The sequence below is a fragment of the Pygoscelis adeliae genome, unplaced genomic scaffold (genome assembly GCF_000699105.1).
Source record: "Pygoscelis adeliae isolate BGI_AS28 unplaced genomic scaffold, ASM69910v1 Scaffold101, whole genome shotgun sequence".
NCBI classification, from domain to species: Eukaryota; Metazoa; Chordata; class Aves; order Sphenisciformes; family Spheniscidae; genus Pygoscelis; species Pygoscelis adeliae.
Window position 1 is genome coordinate 1,642,036 of NW_008824238.1, and position 21,560 is coordinate 1,663,595.

Below are 21,560 nucleotides of genomic sequence, written 5' to 3' on the forward strand. Positions count from 1 at the left end.
TACTATGGAGTTTGGGGGGGAGAGTTACCTTCGGTTGTTTCTAATTCGGTAACAGACTCTTTGGGGCAGGAATTGCCCTCCTGTGCGTGCGTATGCGAGGTGGGATAAGTAGGCCCCAATTCTGAGTTCATAAACGGGTGAAATACGTTGTGAAGTAACTTGATCGAAGTCGGCACAAAACGATTATTTTTTAAAAATTCTATAAAACCTAACTCAGCGAGTTGTCTCTTTGGGGCAGGAATTGCCCTCCTGTGCGTGCGTATGCGAGGTGGGATAAGTAGGCCCCAATTCTGAGTTCATAAACGGGTGAAATACGTTGTGAAGTAACTTGATCGAAGTCGGCACAAAACGATTATTTTTTAAAAATTCTATAAAACCTAACTCAGCGAGTTGTCTCTTTAAATATTCCACTAGTTCTTCAGTTGTCATTCCACGGGAGCGCTTAAATCCTAAACAACAGAGGTCAGCCTGACTGCGTTATCCACACAGCGAGGTAATATATGTAACCGGATCACAAGCAGTATTGCATAGCTAAATGTCTTCTAAGTCCAATTAGAACTGTTAAGTAAGGATTGTTTTGTTTCTGATCTATTATCCTCGAATCGTGTGGCTTACATGTTTCTCACCGAACATACAAACCATTAGCTTAAAAGGGTGTGGAATTGTGATAGCTGCAAGCTGGAGGCAAACCCCTTTTAAGTGGTTTTATTATAGCCTATTTGCTTCACCTGCAAAAAGGGAGGCAGCTGTTGTAAACAGCCGGTAGAGTAAGTTGGTGGGTAGGGTTCCTGGGACTCTGTCCTATCCTGTTTCAGATCTAGCAGTTCAGTACTTCCAGCAAATGTTCTCTTCTTTTTTTATTTCATTCTTAATTTACAGTTGGGAATCGAACTAAACCAAATACAGGTTCTGAACAGGAAACGAATTTCTTAAAACAAGTAAGTAAATATCTAGACAAGAAGGAGAGTTCAGTCGCTGGATTATCTCTCAGGTGTCATGAGTGATCTGTTTGTTCTGAAAGTTGGTGTGGTGCAATGATTCCACTGGCTTAGTGCAGTGACATGTGAGACTAGTCTGCGGTGAAGCTTGAGCAGTAGCAGACTGTGCAGCTAAATCTTCCCTCCTCGCTGCACCGATGCGAGCAAGGAGGGATATGGTTTGTCTAAAAGTTTGGGGTTTTTTTATCAAATTATTTTCTGTTCCTTTTATTGCGTGAATTGGCAGTAAACCTCTATATTCACAGGAAAGGCTTGAGTCCTAAGGTTGTGACCCTCATTTGAGCATTGTATTCTTTTTCTAATGTTTAGCCTTCATAAAGTGCAAATTAATGCAATTTTAAACTGTTGTGATTCATAGCATGTAAATATTTTAGATATTTGGAAATTGTGATATTTTTACAGTTTAAGATGGATTTGCATATATATATGTATTTATGAGTCTGGTAAGTTCTAATGTAATGTTTTTGTATGTTTCCTTCTCTGTTTTCTTGAAGAAAAAAAAAATCAAATTAAATGGTGCGGTGTCCCCTTTGCTCACTTGACCTGACATTTCTGTTACTCAAAGAATACTCTTCTGTTACTCTTCAGAGTTATAGGAATCTGGGTGTGACACTGGTAGTATCAGCCCCTTTTATTTATCTATGGGCATGTTTACTGTGTCAGATTGAGTCAAGAATTTCCTTTAGAAGCAAATGTTGTGACCATCACCATTTAACATGCATTGGCTCACAATTTGGGATGGTCTTGCAGAGTACAAAAGAAACTAAAGCAGAAAATGTACCCTGGGAGCAGACCTAATGCAGTCCAGCTGCTAATAAGCATTCAGTCAATGGTACCAAATTACAGCTAGTCTGACATAAAAGCTGCTGAAGCATGTACAATGTAGATGCGGGATTCTTAACACCAAGTGCTTTACTCTGCACGTCTGTTTGTGTTGAGCTGTGTTGCTTGCCAGTATAGGTACAGCCTTTCAGTAATGCATGTGCGTTTAAGAGTAGTAGTAAGTATATAAGTTGAAGATAGTAAATTCTTGACTGGCATTTCACTTTAAAGAAAGAAGTTCTTCTAGAAGAGACACTGTTCACAAGTATTGTAACTGGTGAAAATGTCGTCGTGGTTTGTGGTTGGTTTTTTGTTTTGGCTTTTTATTCCAAAAAGTGCTGAAAAGCACAGGCTTTTTCTCTTCTGAAAATTCCATGAACTCCTGGGTGCAGTTCACCAGATTCCCTGAGATGTGGGCTTATTTTCCTTTCCTGGTTCAGATTCATAAAATCGTGCAGCAGAAGATAACCACTTTTTTTATTTACAGATCCTTCGATTTGTTTCAAACCTGGACTCAATTGGGTTCTTCTGTTTATAGGGATTTAATCCCCCACCTCCCAGGAACGTAGCTGGGTGGGGCATCCTTTAAGGGGATGCTCTCAATTCCTTATGCTGGTAACATGGAAGAGTCACTGAAGTGGCAAGTGAAAAAGGAGTTACCTTGTCTGGTGTTTTATACAGATGAGAATGTTGCTAAAGAAAATCTACTAGGAAATACTTCATGTCTTGATACTTCTATTTCTATTAAAAAAATTTATTGCAAAGTTTATGTTTGAGGCAGAAAACAGATTCACTTACTGAGATACAGGTGGAAAAAGGGATTTAGATCTTGGTCTAGCTCAAGGAGAATGTCTGGTCTCCGAGACAGGTGTGACTTGCTTCTTTCAAACTATGTGAGGCTGAAGCAGGTCAGCTGTCTGACACGTGGGATTAAGTCACACAACCAAGCACAGGACTATGCTGCAACAGAAGCTGCTGGGTAGTCCAAATCCTGTACCTGACCGGCAAAGTCAATCAGCAGGGGTTTACGATACTGATGTTTCTGCTCCCTCAGATGCTGCCAAGTGTCCAGCCTCATCCCGCAGTGAAGCAGAAGTGCTCCCGAAGAGTCACTGCCAGTTTGAAATTGTTCTTGTTGGTCAAGTCCCCTGAGCTTTCTGACATACAGAGTGTGTGAAGATTACCCTGTGTAGATGAAAGGATGAGGAAGTTTGCTTTTTTCCCTTCACTCAAGGAATTCTTTCAAGAGCATTTTTTAGTCTGTCTTGTTGATGCTGGTTCATTTCATATTTATTTCCTTATTCATGTCCTCTAAGATTTATTTAGAGCAAGAGAATGAAAGCATCACTTCACCCTGGCAATTAGGAAACTCATTTAGTTTTTGCTCCAGTAGATGATTGATTATATATGTATGACCTGAATCAGGTTGATGGTTTCCCATTTCACAGCCGCCTGCAGCCTTGTGACTGATTGGTATACTCTTGAGTGAAATGAGTGGTGACTCATATCCTGTTAATCCAAAGAGGTGGCATCTAATTTCCTTCTTGTAAGAGCTCTTCCTTGGGTACTTTGTTAAAATGAAGAGATGATGCTTTTTTGGCAGTTTGATACTGCTGTCTTAATTTTCTTTTGCTTTTTTTAGAAATGTACACACATGCACACGAAAGATTAATTTTGGCTTGAAATGGTGTTCTTGAAGAAAAAATACCAAATCTTTTATTTATCTTTTTTCCCCGAACTTTTTTCCATTATAATCTGCTGGAATGGAAAACTAGCTGCTATTACAACACTGCTTTTGATTTGTGTGCTTGTAAAACTTAATTGCTCCAGTTCAAGCTACAGAAAATGTGCCCAGTTAACATTGTTACAAATGTCTGCGGTATTATATGCAACAGAGTTGTTTTGCAAAAATACTTCACTTTGAAAACAGATCCATTATACTTCAGTGAATATGTAATATATGCAAATATGTTTTTCACCTAAGTTGTTTACTGTGTTATCTTTTGATTCATGTCATGCATATTATTGCATGCATGTTTGGCTTGTGTAGTCTGCTCCAGATATCTTACAGAAGCGATTCTGAGAAAAGCTTTGGTACTGTTTATACTAAACAGTCATTAAAACGACACCAGCTTCTTATAGGCCTAAAAATTGCTGACTTTTTCAATAAAACAAAATAGCACTTAAATCATAAAGGACAAAAAGATTTCTCTTTTGTAATCTTACTTTAACTTTCTGTCATTTTAATAGCTGTGAAAGACAGAGAACTCCTGTAAAGCTGTCCATCAAACTGTAGAGATACAATTTCAAAGCAGCATTTTGCATGATGCCAAAGTCCTTGTGAAAATGTTTAACCATCAATACTGCTATGTACCATCTCAATGCTGATACAGGTTCTTCCAAAGCAATATCTTGGTGTTGCTTTCACTTAAAAATTACAACAATATTTTCTGTCCTTCACTGCAGGTACTGTTCTTGAAAAGAACAGAAAACATGGCTTATACAGTGAATGAACTTTAAACTCCTGGACCGAAAACTGAGGGTTTTTTCATCAAGGATGGCAACACCATACGTTCCTGTTCCTATTCCTATTGGAAGCTCATCATCCAGCTTTACAAACAGAAACCAAAGAAGTTCTTCTTTTGGGAGCATCTCGACAAGTTCCAGCTCCTCAAAAGGACAGCTGGAGGACTCTACAGTTGGTAGTTTTAAAAAGATGAGCGTGCCTGACCAGATTGATTCTACATCATCTGTGTGTAGTAGTCCACTTGTTAGGACTAAATTTACAGGTATGGATACATCCATAGAATACTGTACTCAGCCCGTAGAAGAAATAGAGCAGAATACAGATTCCAGGAGCTGGGAAGATCGACCGTCCACGCCTACTATACTGGGTTATGAGGTGATGGAGGAAAGGGCAAAATTCACTGTAAGTTTTGGGGATAGTATAGTTCATCCTGTAATGACAAGATAACAATTGAATGTACTTTGCGTTCTCTTTCAGTAATTAATCCTGCGGTTTAGGGATGTTGGAGTACTTTACAAATACCAATTTAGCTTCAAAGTACTGCCATCTGACAGGAAAATATCATTCCCGTTATACAGGTGGGAAAATTGAGACTCGGAAGCAGTCTTTCCTGTAATTGTGTACGTGGAATAGAAGGAATTTATTCTACTTCAGGTATCAATTTCTCCTGGAAAAGTCAGGAATTCCTTGCAAAGTTACAGTTCCTTGTGAAATTGAATTTGTAGAAGCTCTGCATAGTTAAACATCTGAAATGAAATGTAGTCTTTTATTTGAAATTAATAAGACACCCTGCTATTTGACTTTTACAGTTACTAGTAACATACAACACTTGCATTAAAGTGGAAACACATAGTTTTCAGCTTTTTGCATTGCTAGGTTTAGTTCCTAATAAGGGGAAACCTGTTCTGAAAACATCTGAGTGAGATGTCACATATGTGGTATCTCATGACAGAACACCAGCTTAACTGATTTGTATTGATTTTTCTTAAAGTGTACTGTAGCTGGCAATTCAATTTTTTTTTACATGCCATAAATATATTAACGCATTTGTGCATTTGTTTTTGTGGATGTGGTTGAAACATTTCTTTGAGATGATTCAGCAATGCTTGTGGGACTGATAGAAGTTGTTTGTTACTAATCATTTATTAATTATGTTACTTCAGGAGAGCAACATTAATCACAAATAGGTAAGGAGGAGGAAATAGTAGAGGAAGTTTTTTTTCCCTCCTATTTTCTTCTAGATTAGAAAAGCGTGGAATCTAATGCCCTTATGACAGTTGAAATACTAGTAAAATCATCAAGCTTTTTTTGCAAAGAATTAGATAATGCTGCTTTTTATTTGAGAGCGATGGCTTGTCTTGTCATAAGCTTTTCAGTTTCTAACATTGTCCTGGTTTCGGCAGGGATAGAGTTAATTTCCTTCCTAGTAGCTGGTACAGTGCTGTGTTTTGGATTTAGGAGAACAAAGTTGATAACACACGAGGTTTTAGTTGTTGCTAGGTAATGCTTACACTAGTCAAGGACTGTTCAGCTTCCCATGCTCTACCGACTGGGAGGGCTGCAGGTGCATGGGGGACTGGCAGGGGGTCACAGCCAGGACAGCTGACCCCAACTGACCGAAGGAATATTCCATACCGTGTGACGTCATGCTCAGCATATAAAGCTGGGGAAAGAAGAAGGAAGGGGGGGACGTTCGGAGTGATGGCGTTTGTCTTCCCAAGCAACCGTTGCACATGATGGAGCCCTGCTTTCCTGGAGATGGCTGAACACCTGCCTGTCGATGGGAAGGAGTGAATGAATTCCTTGTTTTGCTTTGCTTGTGTGTGCAGCTTTTGCTTTACCTGTTAAACTGTATTTATCTCAACCCACGAGTTTGCTCACTTTTACCCTTTCGATTCTCTCCCCCATCCCACTGGGGGGGAGTGGGTGAGCGGCTGTGTGGGGCTTAGTTGCCGGCTGAGGTTAAACCACAACAAACATCTTCATGCATGGTAGCATAAGAGAAGAGCCAAATTTTTTTTACATGTAGATTAAAAGATTCATTTTAAATAATACCTTCAAAACTAAAACAATGATTGGTATTGTTATATTGACAAGAGTTAGTCTGAAAATATGCCAAGGCGTATTCCACTGTGCATATTCCAGTGTTCAACTGTAGTTACAATGACAACTTTGACTCCTTATTTTATGTAGAAGGCCAGGTTACAGAACAAATGAAACATTCTTCGTCGTTAAAATGCTTGGATGCATTTTTGCTCTTTCTGAATTCACTTCTGTTGCTGTGTTTGTTTCTGAAGGCACATAATTAACTGTTTGTTTTCAGTTGCATGTTGAAAATAAGCTTGCTATTGTGCATTAAAACCAGCAAGTAATTAGTTCTAGAAATTTTGGTTGCTTCTGCAGTGCAAAATCAGGGAGATGGAAGACAGTGGAAATTAAATTGAAATCACCTGTAAAAGAGAGGAGACTCAATTGCTGAAGTTTTTTCACTGTTTGTTAGCATCTCATAGTTATGAGATGCATTCAAAAATATGAATCTGAGTTACTTAAGCTGGGTGATGTACTAACTTCAAGAGTTAAATGTTAGTGTCTGTTGGAGTACATGAGTGCTGAAGCTTATGGGCAAAAAAACCTAGGCTGAAAAACATCTCTGTTTGTAAGCAATTGGTCTCAAATGAGTTAGCAGTCCTGGAATGTTCGATTAGCACTTTTTTTTTAAGCCAACTAGAAATGATAACAAGATGCTGAATCAGCCAGAGATTATTACTAAATATTGGCATATTTTCATCGAATATTTTGTATTTGTGGAATAAGGCAATTCAGGATTGACTGGAATTACATGAATTTGTTGAATTCATTTGTAGTTTTTTCCCAAGACCTTGTGTGAAGGAACTGGCAGTTGGTTTTGTAATACTCTGGTTTTTCTTGTTCATAAATTGAAAATCTTAAAAAGAAAAAAAAAACTTTTTTCAACTTTGGCAAGAAAACCAAAAATGTTTGTTTCAGGTTGACCGTATTTTTTTTTGGCCAGTAATCACGAGCTGCTTGTGCTCCTTATTACAATTAAGTTGACCATAATTTGTCAAGACTTTATTTTAAGTTGTCTAATATTTACTTGGAGACCATTCAAAGTGAGGGTCAGACAAACTGGATTTTTTTCATGTGTGCATTTGTAGGCAATGCCTTTGCAGAACTGTTAGTAGAATAAAAGAATAGAATACTGATAGCAAGTAAATCCGCAAGCATATTCCAAAGCTTCTTGTTCTGTGTTTTAATGTGTACTAGCAAAGAGTCTTCATAATTTTAAATAGCAGTTCTGCTTTATGAAATTTTCATAAAATGAAACTGTTTATCGTTTTGATATGACAAGAAAGCTAAAACGTCTAGAAAAACATTTATACAGAAAATGCATGACAAGAATTACATTTTAATGCTGGCTTCATAGGCATGTCTTGCAGCTTGAATTTCAAAAGCTAATAGCTTTTTGTTAATGACTGAAATATTGCCTCTATCACAGTCCATGACTTCCACAGATGATGCTGCTTGAAAGTGGAATTCTGTGTTTAAAAAGTAGATAAGAGAAATACTTGCTGAAAAATTGCTTTTAATTTGCACTGCAGTTATCTGTAGTTTGTGTAACTGTCTGCAACTTAATATATTTATAGAATACAAAAATGCTAAAAACAGTCTCACACATGTACAGAAGTTGGCTAGCACTGGGGTTATCACATGCTGGGACTGCAATAAGATAAATACATTTATCAGCTAAGACAACCTGTTGTAAAGACATGAAATACTGGAAAAGATTTTACTATGTAACAGGTTAGAAAATGTTTTAAATAGAATTTGCTTAAATGCCTATAAGGGATCGTTTATCATTCTGATTCCCAAAATACCTTTTTCTTCCTTGTATTTTTTTTTTACTAGAGAACATCTAGACTGGGAAAGCTAACCCAGTATGATTGCAGAGCCTCTTTTTCCTTACATTGAAGAAAGTAAGGTTGTGACATGAGAACCCTTCTTTCCTAGACACTGTTTAATATTTTCTAGTTGAAGTTGTGTGTTGTTAGATTCATTGTGTTCAGGCATTTGAGTATCAGTCCTCCTAAAAGGTAATTGATTTTTTTTTTAATTATTATTGGTTTATTTATCCATTTGCTTTTAAATAGGAGAATGGTACTGCTGTGCTGTTGTCTTGCTAAATCTGATTGAAAGGATCCATTACTTCAGTTCTACAGTGCTAGCATTATCGTTCTGATGCAGTTATCTAGGGAAGTGGTCATATTGTGCCTGGAAAGACAAAACCTAATGTTCAAGACATATGGAACCACAGGAGGATGTTATTTTTATCCTGCATCACTTTTCCTTGTGAAGCAAGTCAGATGAGACATTTTAAAACAATGTAACACTCAGTACCTGATCATTACAGTCATCTTAAAAACAGATTGGCCTCAAGGATTAGTGAGTAAAACTATAATTCAGCAAAGGTTAAAGTAGATCACTAAAACATACTTAACTTAACCTCTTTGATAGCTGAGACTTGTTTTTTCCTGGGGAAGAAATCTGGATGCAGTTTCACAAACCCTTTCTTACATTTAACTATTTTCTGTCTGTATTTAGGAATTATAGAAACTCCTTCCTTAAATTCTGAAATGAATTTATACTGTTTGTACTGATAATTAATTTTTTTTAAAAAAGCCAGTTAAGGATTTTTTTTATCCACGAGTTTTGTTTCATTAAGAAATAAAAGATCACGCTGCATTGGCTGGAAGGCTGAAGTTAAGTTCTGCACATTTTTCTGATATTCCTGGTTTTCCACACAGGTATACAAAATACTGGTAAAAAGAAGTCCAGAGGAAAGTTGGGTGGTTTTCAGACGGTACACTGACTTCTCCAGGCTTAATGACAAGGTGAGAATTATACACTAGTAAATTCTCAGCTAAGTTGTCTCACTCTTCTTTCATGTTTCATTTTCTTTGTCTCATGGTTTTTGTCACCTTTTTTCCTTTCTTGCTTTATTTACCACATATAAAACATACTGTATTAATGAATAAAAAACATACTATTCCTCATTTTTTCAAAGATACTTGAAACAACCACAGCTAATGTAAAGAAGGTATGTCTTTATCTGAAGCTGTTAGTGTGCTTCATACTTTATATTTATTCCTAGTCTAGGTGATAAAGGAAATTAACTTTTTAATAGTTGTATCCCCTGCATGGAAATAGAACTAGGGGCCTGTATTCTGTTGCAGGAATGATCCAGTAATTATTCAGTCCTTTTCAGTGCAACAAGCTCTGCTTTTTTTCATGATAAAACTGAAGTTTCATGAACATAAGGAGTTCGTTGTATGTTGGTCAGTCTTCAGTTGTTTTCAGTGTCTTGGAAGTTAATTGTGAAATACTGTATCAGATCTTTAAAGCTGAAGACAGAGACACCGGGTAAATAGGAGTTCTGGGTCAGCAATTTAATATTTTTAGAACACTTGAAAGCAAAAAATGTTTGTCTAAAAAGCACAAGTTTTTTTTAATTGGTAAATAGCGTTTGGCTATCCCATTTAGCATTATTTCTATAGAAGCATAAAAGTAGAAAAACAGAATTACACTTTTCTTTGTCCTGCTGTCCACTCCTAACAATAATCTTTCATTGCAAGTTTAACACATTTTCTGCTATTATGTTCTTTCATGTTCGAACTTTTAACTTTTTAACACTCCCTTTTTCTACCCATAGTAAGGAATTTTTTTTTTTATACCTTTTCTTCTCCTTGGATCAATGTGCCTAATCAACTAAGTACATAATTCTGCTGAGATTTTGAATATGGTCTTGAATGTATACGTTTCTCTGGGTTCTTGGTTTGACCTATTTGGATATCTTTTAGGGTACCTTCAAAACATCAATGCAGTCTAAAACTACCACAAATTGTTAAATGTGAATTAGTTTAGAGATTTCTTTCTGAAGAAATTTCTGTCTTTTAATTGAGTCTATGCTAAATTAAGGAATGCCTTGGTATTGGCAAAAGCCTGGCTTCTTTTGAGATGATGATGTTCTGGGGATTTCAACTTGAATTTCAGAAGTCAAGTCATACAGCAGTTTGTATTTTGGTCAGCTATGTCAGATATAGGTCAAGAACTGGCTTACATGCATTGACTTTTAGTGTGGTTATCAGCAGTTTGAAAAATAAAAATGCCACAGGTATTCATTTTAGAATAGATATTTAGATTTTACAAGTGAAGTCTTTAGTCTTTGCAGTCAAATCTTTGACAAAAAGGTTTGGCTTCTAGCACAATTTATAGGTATTAGGATTTCTGTTTAAAAAGAACTTTTATTTTTCCCTTGTGTCACTGACTGAAGCTTTTTCATCTTTCAGTATACATCTAAACTTTTATTATGTTACTATTCTGTAATTCTCTAGAAGTTTCAGAATTATGGTATGTTCCAGTTCCTGGAGCTGGCATTTCTGTATTATAAAAAGCATAATGTTTTACAAACTGAAGAGTAAATGGTTATATGCACACCTCAGTGGTTCAAAAGGCATGGTGCAACACTTGCAATTCCTTGTTCTCTAATGGCAAATACAGACATGAAGTTGCATGCGTGTATACTTTCAGGATTTTCTGTACCCTATCTCCTAGAAATCCAATATAAACAAGAGAAATATACTATCTTATAAATCCTTTTCCCCACCATCCTTCTTGAGGTTGGTGGCAAATCATTCATTCCCTGAAATGGTATCAGAAACTTGGCATTAAATGCCAACTGAATTGAATAATCAATCACTGTGAATCAGTTCAAAGTATTAACGGAGAGGGAATGGCTTTTCAGGAAGACCAGGTAAAGACAAAAGAGCAGTATGTTTTGTATGTGTCAGGCATATACTTACTCGCAACTCCAAACTGAACTGAGAGATGGACTTTGGCAGTGACTAAAAATGGAGAAAATGTGAGAATAGGAACGGTGTCACAATGGGCACGTGTAGATAAAATCAGGGCTAGATGAATGAATGCAGCCCAGCTAACTAATAGAAGAGCTAGTGAACTTTAACTAGTTCTTTAAAGAACTAGTGTTCTTTATTCGTCCTGATCTCTCAAAGAAAATAAAGAAGGCAAAATAGGTAGCCATAGGATCCTAGAAAGTGTTTCATACTTCCACTAGTTTCTGAAGTATTTTTAGTAAGGAACAGCTAATAAAATAGAAATGAATGGGAGTAAAAGAGCTCAAAACCATGAACTCTCGTTTCATGAATGAAATGAGTAAGTGCAGCAGCAGGTTAAGACTTGAAAAGACCAGATTTCAAGTGTGAGCAACAAGTTATTTGAATGACAAAGCTATCTACTTTCCAGGCAATTAAAAGGTTATGAAAACTCCATACATACTGAAAGAAGACAAATGGAAGATGATGGCAAAGTAATTTAATGTAAAGGAAAGATGAGATATTGCCAGTATGGGTACGCAAGAAGCCACATAATGATCTCGAAGTCAAAAGTAATTAAAAAATACAAGTAGAGATCAGCACAAGGAGAGTAGTACAGACTTCTAAAGACTAAGGCAGAAGTGCTGAGATGCAAAATGGACTGTCACAAGATGCTAAGAGCAATAGGTAAAGTTCTATAAATCATTAGAGACAGAGGTAAGGGAAGGAGGCAATAAAATAAAAGATCTGTTACTTGAGAGCAGACTATGGGATGCAAATAGCGAATGATACAGCAAAGACTGAAATACTGTCTTTTGCTGTAATATTAACAAAAAAATTAATCTTGGTGGATGTTGGAACATGACAATTTGAGGGGTTAGGAGCAAAGGCTGAAATACAGACATTTGGCTAGGTGCATAGGTTTTGTTTGTTAAGAACACCTAGTGGGTTGGAGAAGTACGTGAAAAATACTCTTTGGTCCCAAAAAATTATGGGAAAAGAACGTTGTGAAGTTTATTACTATGCTGCTAGAGATGTTGAACAAATAATGATATGGCCAGTCTTAAGAACCAAGAAGTTAACTATTTCTCCCTCATACTGTGCCTCATGTGACATGCATAATCTATCACGTGATGATGTGGGGGAGAGACATCTAGGAAAGGCGCTGGATCGAAGCAAGATACCACAGCCAGCATAACTCATCTGACCCACAGTTTTTCCTGCTGTGTCTGAGGAGTGTTCAAGAAAGAATGCCCCAAGACTCTGCTGTTGAAAATAAGTCTGCTGACAGCAGCTAGCTTTCTCATACTCTCTTCATCCACAAAAAGAGTAATCTGTAGGTATGCATACTATTTCCTTAGAAATAAATTACATGATCTACATAACCAGACAAGGAAAATACCATTAAGCAGAAATCTGTGTGGTTGAAAAGCTTTCCCAGCAATGGTTATATGTGGTCCTCTCCACAACTAACACAGGAACTCGTTTTGTTATCTTTTCTGGGTTCAGTTCTATTTAGTATTTTATTAACTCAAGAGGGGTTATGGAGCATAGAGGATACTTACATATATGGTATTAATGGTAACTTGGTAAGAGATGAAGGAACTTTGGATGACCAAAGATAAACTTAAAAATACCAAGAATAGTCTAATATCAAGATGAAATTCAGTAAGAGAAGAGGAAAACACATACTTAAATAAATGCAGAAATAAAGAGCAAGGCCTTGACAATAAACCATTCTATAAATAAGAAGCTAGTAGTTACGGGCTATTTGAATATACAATACTTGTGATATTAAAAAAGCACCCTTCTTGTGCTGTGAAATGGTACTTACATGAGCAAGGGTGATCTACTAACCTGGTTCTTCCTTTAAACTGTGTAGAGAGATTCTTGCTGAAATACAGTATCTGTTTCAACTTTTTAAAAACTTAATCTGCTGAAAGAGCTACCCATTAGCTTTTTTCCATGAGTCCGTAAGGAGTAGTTAAGTAAAACTTATTGTCAGAAGGCTTAAATTTTGCTGTGCAAGGATCAAGACACCCACTGAAGAATTACCTTGCAGCTATGTAAACATTGAGTGCTAAACTGTTTTCAAGGCAGGTTCTGGAATCCCTGTCGCTGGAACATTCATACAAATATATTAGGTGTGTGCGGTACATCCCTGACAGAAGCTGGCTTGATCCTGTCTTCAGAAAAAGATGTAACAATTCTTGTGGCAGTTGGAGGAACATTAGATTTTGTAAAACCTGTTTGCTTTTTCCTGTTGGTTATAAATACTCTTTGAGATTTTTCTGTGTCAAGCATCCCTTCTAAGAAAAGGCATCTAAAAATTGTTTCTTATGAAAGCATTAATGTTTTTTTGATCTTCATGCATATTAGAAAAATAATTAATTGGCACCCTTGGACAGGTCCATCGTTACATAATCTTATGCTTCCATTCACTTGCGTATTTCATTTCTGAATTAGAAGAAAAATTCTAGGTATTTCTGACATTGGGTATACCCCATTACTATTTAAGTAACTCAAAAATACAGTTTTGCATGTTAGTACTAGGGTTTGAGCCACACCCATGCCTATTGAAATTTTGATATTCTGGATGTACAAGGAGCTACGCTTTACTAGAAGTATCTCAGGCATGTGTTGTAATTAATTCTGCTAGCCCCCCCAAAAAGGCAAGTTGCAGAGTTGTAGGTCTGTAATGGGGTTTTATATATTTTATTTATATAGTACTTACTATCCCTGAGTACTTTAGAAGAAACACCACTGAAATGCTTACTCATCTGATACTTTTTACTTACGTACAATTTTCTTATATTTACTGACTCAAAGGCCTTAAATAGCAGACTCGGAGACATGAAATAACAAAGCAAAATTTTTCATTCCTATTTTTATATGGTAAATTTAGAGGTCATTTGATTGCATAAGGCAACACAGCAAGTGACAGAATTGTGTCCACAATTTATGCTATAATTTGGATTGTACTTATGATTGAGACTTACCTTGTGCTTGAACTTAACAGAAGACAGAAAGATCCCATAATTCTGAGTAAAGTCAGTGCCTGTGTCAAATTCAGTATTTCATGAAGACTTTTTTTCTTGGTTTTCTTTGGCTTTGATTTCTATTTCAGCTAAAAGATATGTTTCCGGGCTTTCGGTTGGCCCTTCCACCAAAGCGCTGGTTCAAGGATAATTATAATCCTGACTTCTTGGAAGATCGACAGTTGGGACTACAAGCATTCCTCCAGAACCTAGTAGCTCACAAAGATATTGCTAACTGGTATGTGATTAAACTTTCCTTGTGGATTTGGATTTTTTTGTGTCCAAACTCCTCATATAGGCTCCTAGACTCTAGCAGTATATCTTTGAGCAACATAGTAAGAAATTGCATTAACATTCATGTGCATTTGGTCATTATGTGAATTATTTAGTGTCCTATTAAATTAATGCCATCTTAACCTAAGCAAAAAAGGGGAATTGCAGTATTTTGAATTGTACATGGTTAACTGCTAACTAAAAGCTGTAATAATTGAAATGTTAGACTAATCCCATGTTTACTCCTAAAACATTACTTCTGTGTGCCGAATGCAGAATTGATACATTGTTAATTTATATTGAGATTAAATGTTAGGCTTTCATAATGGAAAGTACCTACACTATCATGCAATTAATTCTTAAATGTTTATTAAACTAAAGGTTTTTAATTTACATGACATGATAGTAATAGAAGTACCTTTATAGATTGCTTTACATAAGTAAATGTAAACCACAAATCAAAAAAGGCTTAACAAGAGTCTGAAAAACATGATGTGTTTAAGAAACAAAGTCCAGAAGTCTCTTTGAACGGTATCTTTTTTCATACTAAGTGGAAGATTCTTCCAAAGCTGGAAGATGAGTAGAACATAATTCTGGCAAATGAAATGTAAGATCACTTTAATATAGGCCAAAAGAGAATTTTAGTAAGCGAGTTGCTAGAGGTAGAGCGGCTAGTTCTAAAAACCTTTTCCAACACCAGAAATAAAAAAGTTGTGAGGTTGCTGTACCAGAGATACTTTGGGGAATGAGTCTGAGGAACTGTCCTCATCTGAAACTTCATTAAAAAGGGAGAGTAAGAAATTCTCTAGAGCAAACAGCATTCCGTCAAGAATTTTAAAGGAACTAAAATGTGAAATTGCTGAGCTGTGGTTTGAGACCATCTAATGCTCATATCTACTTCACTTTTTAGTAGAATGGCTATTATTACATTTGCCACGTTTTTGTAAGGCATTTGACTGTTAAGTCTGGGGACTAAATATTAGTAAGTCTGACTTTTGGTACTGCTTGTAATAAAATCCCCAAAGTGGTAACCACGTAAACAAAAATAGTACTTAGAAAGCAATAATGTCTTTTTCAGAGGGAAATCTATCTTACAAGTAGTTATGAGGAAGCTCGTATAAAATGGTTGAAAGGCAAGGGGAAAAGGGTTGATGGAAACTTAGGGATATTACATATAGAATGCTGGATCACAGTTATGGACACTGATGTTCAGAATATCTGGAAATTATCTGGAAAAGGGAATGGACAGTGAGATCATGAAGTATTGTAGAAGGATCCTGAGGCACTGAGTTACTAACATTAAATTTCACGTCATGAAGTGCAAAATGACAGTAAGTACATACATACAGATTCATAAACTCAGTTGTTTTTTTCAACCTGGAAAATAACTACTGATACGGCTTTCTAAATCAGTTCAGTATTCGGCAATAGTCAAAAAGTTGCATAAAAATTGCTGAAGAGGAGCTTGCAAGTGGGGGGAAAAAAGTTATTGCTGTGGGAATCTGAATTGCACTTCCACGTAGTCCAGTGCTGAAACACAGCATTCCATTTCAAAAGAGGGTCTGCTGGAAGTACAGAGAAGGCAAGCAAGAACAGATGGAGCTACAGACTTTCCTGCAAGAAGAGTACTGTTCTCTTCAGTCTGTTGTCTTGGGAAAGGGCTGGCTAAACGGGGCATATGAAATCATCAAGGGGATAGGGAAGACGAGTAAAGAATGTTAGCATTTTGAATGATTCATAGTCATCTCTCAATATGTCACACTCAGTTGTGAAGCTTTGTTGTGAGATGTCAGAGACAGAAAGCTTAAATGGTTTCAAAAAGAAATTGGGATCAACCTGTGAGTTTCTCTGTCGGTGGCTATTAAACATGATTGTACGGGTGAAATATGTGGCCGAGAAGTTTAAGAACTTCCTGATTATTAAATTACACAATAATAGGTGTGCCAAAAAAAAGGAATTGTTCTCTCAGTGTCACTTATGTTATGCTGCTGGAGACACACTGGTGTGCTGGATGGACTTTTAGTCTGCTTGAATAGATCTGAAGGCTTTATGCTTCATGTTGTTGCAGCTAGTTTGGTACTTCATCTAGCTTGCTTGTGTCTTGATGATGGTCCATATTGGACAAAATAGTGTTTGTCATAATTTAAGGCAAAAAACCCCAAAACATAACTTTTAGACTGCATCACTCATCAGATACAAAAGGGAATGTAAATGTTTGTGGAATCAGTTTGTACTTTGGTTAATGAACAGATAGTTCATTAACTGAAATGTGGTTTTGAGGAAAACTCTGATCTTGGCTGTGTAAGGCTCTGCATCAAGATTAAGGCTTTTTAATAAACTTTATAACCTATTGGTATGGCTTATGTTGTAATGTTTGAATCTGTGGAAGGTCTGGATTCCTCAGGAAGTTATTAAAACCAGGGAGACTTGATCTGTCTGATTTTTTTTTTACCCACTTAGAGAATAAAAGTTATTATTAATGGAAATTTAATATTTGCACCTTACATGAGCAGTGGTGAGCATCTGACCCTGCTTCCTCCTTAAAAGCCCACCATTTAGTTCTACAGTTTTGCAAATAGGTCAAACTGCTTGGGTTGCACCAAAACCAAATAAGCCTTTTCTCTTTGTAGAGAAATCTCTTTCGTTTCTCTTTATACACTGTATTATCATTGAGACATATTGACAGTGGGAAATATTTGCCCTTCAGGGATAGGAGACCTCAATTGGTATACCTATTTTTTAATAAAACCAAATTCACAAGTAGTTTAAAGATCAAATGTAGGATGGTATGCAGGTGACTAAATTTAGATTCTGCATTTTATGGATTTCTTCTCATATTTTGCCCTGTATTGAAGATTCAGTGAAAGATCAAATTGAAATCCACCCACAGAGTTCAATGCATTCAAGAAAATTTCATATAACCCACGAAGTATGAGAAAGAAGTTTAACCTGCTAAACAGAAGTCATCTGGCTTTATATAGATGACACAGCTCTCCTCTGCCTCCACCCTGTGTAAGAAGGTTGAAAGGGAGGAACTCGGTCAGCTGTTGACTCTTGTCAGGGATTCCACGTGCGGCACTGCCCCTTGCAGCCCTTCTTAATGCTGGTGTACACCGGCATTGCTGCCTCTCTTGAGAAGGATGTCAGCTAGCATAAGAGCAAAGAAAGAAGCCGTGTACAGCAATCTGTTACGTGATGCAGAAGATTTCTGTGATACTTTCAAGGCAGAATTTTCTCCTATTTGTTAAATGAAAGGAAGAGGTGTAACACATGGAGGGGAGAGCAGGGTCAAAGCAGACTCTCAGAGCAAAGCTAGGCTGCAAATGAATGTTTATGCCATCAGGTGCATATTTTAGTTAAAGAAACCATGTTTTCAGTGACCTGTGGCTTTAAGGTTCTTGCCTTCCTTATGTAAAATAATGAATCTAAAGCTTTCAATTTCAAGAAGTTTTGAAAACTCTGGAAAAAGACAGTTTTCTGCCAGCAGCTGTGGGGAAAACAAAAAAATGGGTTTGACCTGATGTAAGCAGATGATATATATAGATTGGATATTTTTGCACACGTATTTTTCTGGATGTTTCCTTTTTCACTCACAAGCATTACTGCATGTTGTGCCATTTTAATGTTACCCTTTAATACCACAACAAAATTACTAGCAAAATGTAGAAATTAAATACTTTTAAAATGTTTGAACTGAGCTATGTGAATAAGGATGAAGATGTTGAAGAAAAATGGTGAACAGAAGTGTTTCCATGTAACAAATTCTTCTGCGTTAGGCATATGTGAGTTCATTCAGAACAACTTTCATCTTTATGAAAAGAACAATTCAACCATTAAAAAATGGACTTGAGCATCATGTTGGAAAAGGGTCACTTCAAACAAATTAAACTATTTGGAGAGGGGAAAAAAACCACCCTGCTCTTCTCCTTGAAAATGTACTTTATATGCCTGAAAAACCTTTCGTTTGGTTTGAGGTTATGTTTTTCTAATAATTTAACTAATGACTTGTTACCATCTATCATTTTTTGTGCTAATTGGAGTGATAGTCTTGGTTTAAGTAGCAGAAATTTATTTGTTTGAGTACATGGGAGAAGATGTTTTAATAGTACAGGTTTAGGCTATGGCTTGCACAGATCATGGATTGATGAATGTAAAGCGGTGGAGAGGGCTTGAAAAAGGAAGATTTTATCACATTTGTCACATAGATTCAGTGGGGAAAAGAATGATCATAATTATAGGAGTCTTTTTTTCAGGTTGGTGTAAAGGCTGATGAGGTGAAAGTGGATACGAAAACAAGAATTCTCACCAACCATTGGCCAAAAACCACCTGTATCTTCACATGTGCAATAAGCACTTGAAAACAGGCTTACAAAAATCCAGCCTCAAAATAAAGGTTCAATGTATGTTAGATAAATATTTTTCAGAGGCTTTCTAAAACTAAAAGTGATGGCATAATCAATGATTAGTGTTTGCTGAAGAAACTTCTCTCCCCATTTTGCTTGCTAAACCTGAAGCTGTTTGATTAGATTAGTAACTAGGTAAAAGAACTTTACTTTCTGGTGTTTGTACTTTGTGTCTGCCTCAAATGCAGAGAATCAGCAGAAGGCAGAAAACTGCTTCCTTTTGCCCTCACCTTCCCACAGGACTTAGGTGGGAGGAAGAGATGGGTGATTAGTTTGGATTCACATCTTCCATTTTTGTGCATTCATTGCAGTGGGAGATGATTTAAAAATTTGTAGTAGTGAGTGCAAGCACAGAATTGCTAATAAGTTACTACTTGCTAATTAATTGTGAATACAGTATTCTGATTGGAAGTTACTTATAGATGACTGAATACAACAGAGCAGGAAAGGTGAGTGAAGGGACATGTTTGGAGATGTTGAGTTCTGTGAAAAGTAATCTAAACTTGGAAGATAGAATGAGCAAGATGCTCAAAATACTCTATAGTAAACCACAGGATTGCACATACTTCCTTCTTCTGGCCTTTGCAAAACAATGCATAGAGGGGAATGACAACCGTTACGCAGTTTTACGCAACTTTAAGTTGAATGCATTAGTTCGAAATGTGTGTTTAGAGATGCTATGTAGTGTATCCATGGCACACTAACTTTGTCACTTCTTATTCTTTTATAACTTACTATTTTATATATATAAAAAAATTATATACTTTGTGTATATATATAAAAATTATGTACTGTGTATATGTCAGTGAATTATGATCTTAGCAATGGAGACACGTAAGCGTGTTTCAGTACCCATGCTTAGTTCCACTGATACTTCCTGAAGGGATCTGCGTATGGTTTTTAGCAGCATACTCTTTCATCCATCTTTGAATATTTATTTTTCACCAGGTGAATTTTTCAAACTTTTTCAATACCAAAAGGATGAACTTGCTTGTCAGTTGTCATGTGGCAACAAATTCTCTGAAGATTTGAAAAATCATGTTGTAAATTGACTTACTCTCTGTTTGAAAACTCTTAACTGTACTTGTGCAACTTCTTAAGTCATATTTTTAAATACTGTCCCTGGTTAACACATGCAACTGAGACTTAATAGTTTGTTAACATTATTTTGAATACTTGGGAGTAAATTTGAGGATAGATGTTTGTGTCCCTTAAAGAAATACTGCCTTTATATCATCATATTTAAGTATTGTTGCTTTTTTGTACATCAAGTAATTCACTCTCTTTTATTTGGTAAAGCCTTGCAGTGAGAGAATTTCTTTGTCTGGATGATCCTCCAGGTCCTTTTGACAGTCTAGAAGAGAGCAGGGTAAGTGCTATGTAGTATGATTAAAAAGAGAATGCAAAAGGCAGTAGTTGTTGTTAGGATATTGTAAAATCTGCTGAACGGTATGAAACACTTTTATTTCTGTTCTTTCACAAAAATTTGCAAATGGATGTATTTCTAAAACTGACACAGTGTGATTATTGGTGCACACTGATAATCTTTGACTGCTGTACTTGATCCCTATCCCAAGTTATAATCTCCTTTTTGCCTCTTACAGTCAGTGGATGAAACTTGTTTTTAAGGCAGCTACTGAATATAAGGAGAGTTTTCATAGGTTTACATTCAACTCATCACAATGTGTACACCTTAGACTTTAGGTCTTGTAGTAAAATGTTCTTGCTATGAAATGTAATGAAAGGATTAATTCTGACCACCAAAAATAGTGTTCTTGCAGATAACTGAGCAGTGTCAAGTAGTGGTGTAAAACAGCACCCTTTCAACATGCATATGAGCACATTGAACAAATAATACTGTATGCTGCAGCCTATTTTTATTAGAAGTATGCTTCACTGACATGCAGAGCTATGCCAAGTCTGTCTAGAACAGGTTGTCTTAGTTTTCTTACTTTATAGAATAACAATGTGTTTTGGAATTGCACATATGTTGTTAATGCTGTAGAAATTATGAATGTTAAGTGATGCTTCTTCAACTAAATTTGTACTTACCAGTTTATTTTGCAAGTAAGTGGGAGCACCTTGGCTCTTGTTACATTACTATGTACATCTGAAGGATTTGGTATGTTTTTTGTGTTATGAGCTCATATTTGATTTCTATACAGTCACTTTTCATCATAACTATTTAAGTTGATGAAAAGAAATTACAGGAATTATTTGTTCAGATAATTAAGAAATTTAAGTGCTGCCTGCATAGAGATTTTGATCATGCATGCCGTGGTGAAGTCTCAGGGTTATTCTTCCACCTAGCGTTTTAGGCAAACTATTAAAATAGTTGTGCTGTTGTAGTTTTGGCTATTAATCATTTTTCTAAAGTTGTCGGACACAGCTGTCATAAAATTCTGGTCTCCAAGGGATACCCCACTTTATTACAGAATGGTTGCCGTAATAAGGGACCTCTTGAGATCATCTAGTCCAACTCCCTTGCTCAAGCAGGATCAGATAGAGCCAACAGTCCAGGAGCTTGTCCAGCCAGGTTTTGAATTTCTCCGAGGCTGATGGCTCCACAACCTGTCTAGGCAGCCTATTCC

At 36.4% G+C, this 21,560-nt stretch overlaps 1 protein-coding gene across 3 annotated transcripts in view; it reads left to right on the forward strand.

Moving 5' to 3' along the window:
* Nucleotides 1–412: 412 nt before the first annotated feature.
* The window catches only part of SNX16 (sorting nexin 16), a 31,760-nt gene continuing 10,612 nt past the window's right edge, over nt 413–21,560 (forward strand). For 2 of the 3 annotated variants that reach the window (XM_009334993.1, XM_009334995.1), the window contains exons 1-6: nt 413–493; nt 880–938; nt 4,287–4,749; nt 9,171–9,257; nt 14,383–14,531; nt 20,269–20,338. In XM_009334993.1, coding sequence (XP_009333268.1) covers nt 4,330–4,749; nt 9,171–9,257; nt 14,383–14,531; nt 20,269–20,338 — 726 coding nt within the window. In that variant the 5' untranslated portion in view covers nt 413–493; nt 880–938; nt 4,287–4,329. The remainder of the gene's footprint in view (nt 494–879; nt 939–4,286; nt 4,750–9,170; nt 9,258–14,382; nt 14,532–20,268; nt 20,339–21,560) is intronic. The other variant, XM_009334994.1, reaches the window with a different exon arrangement.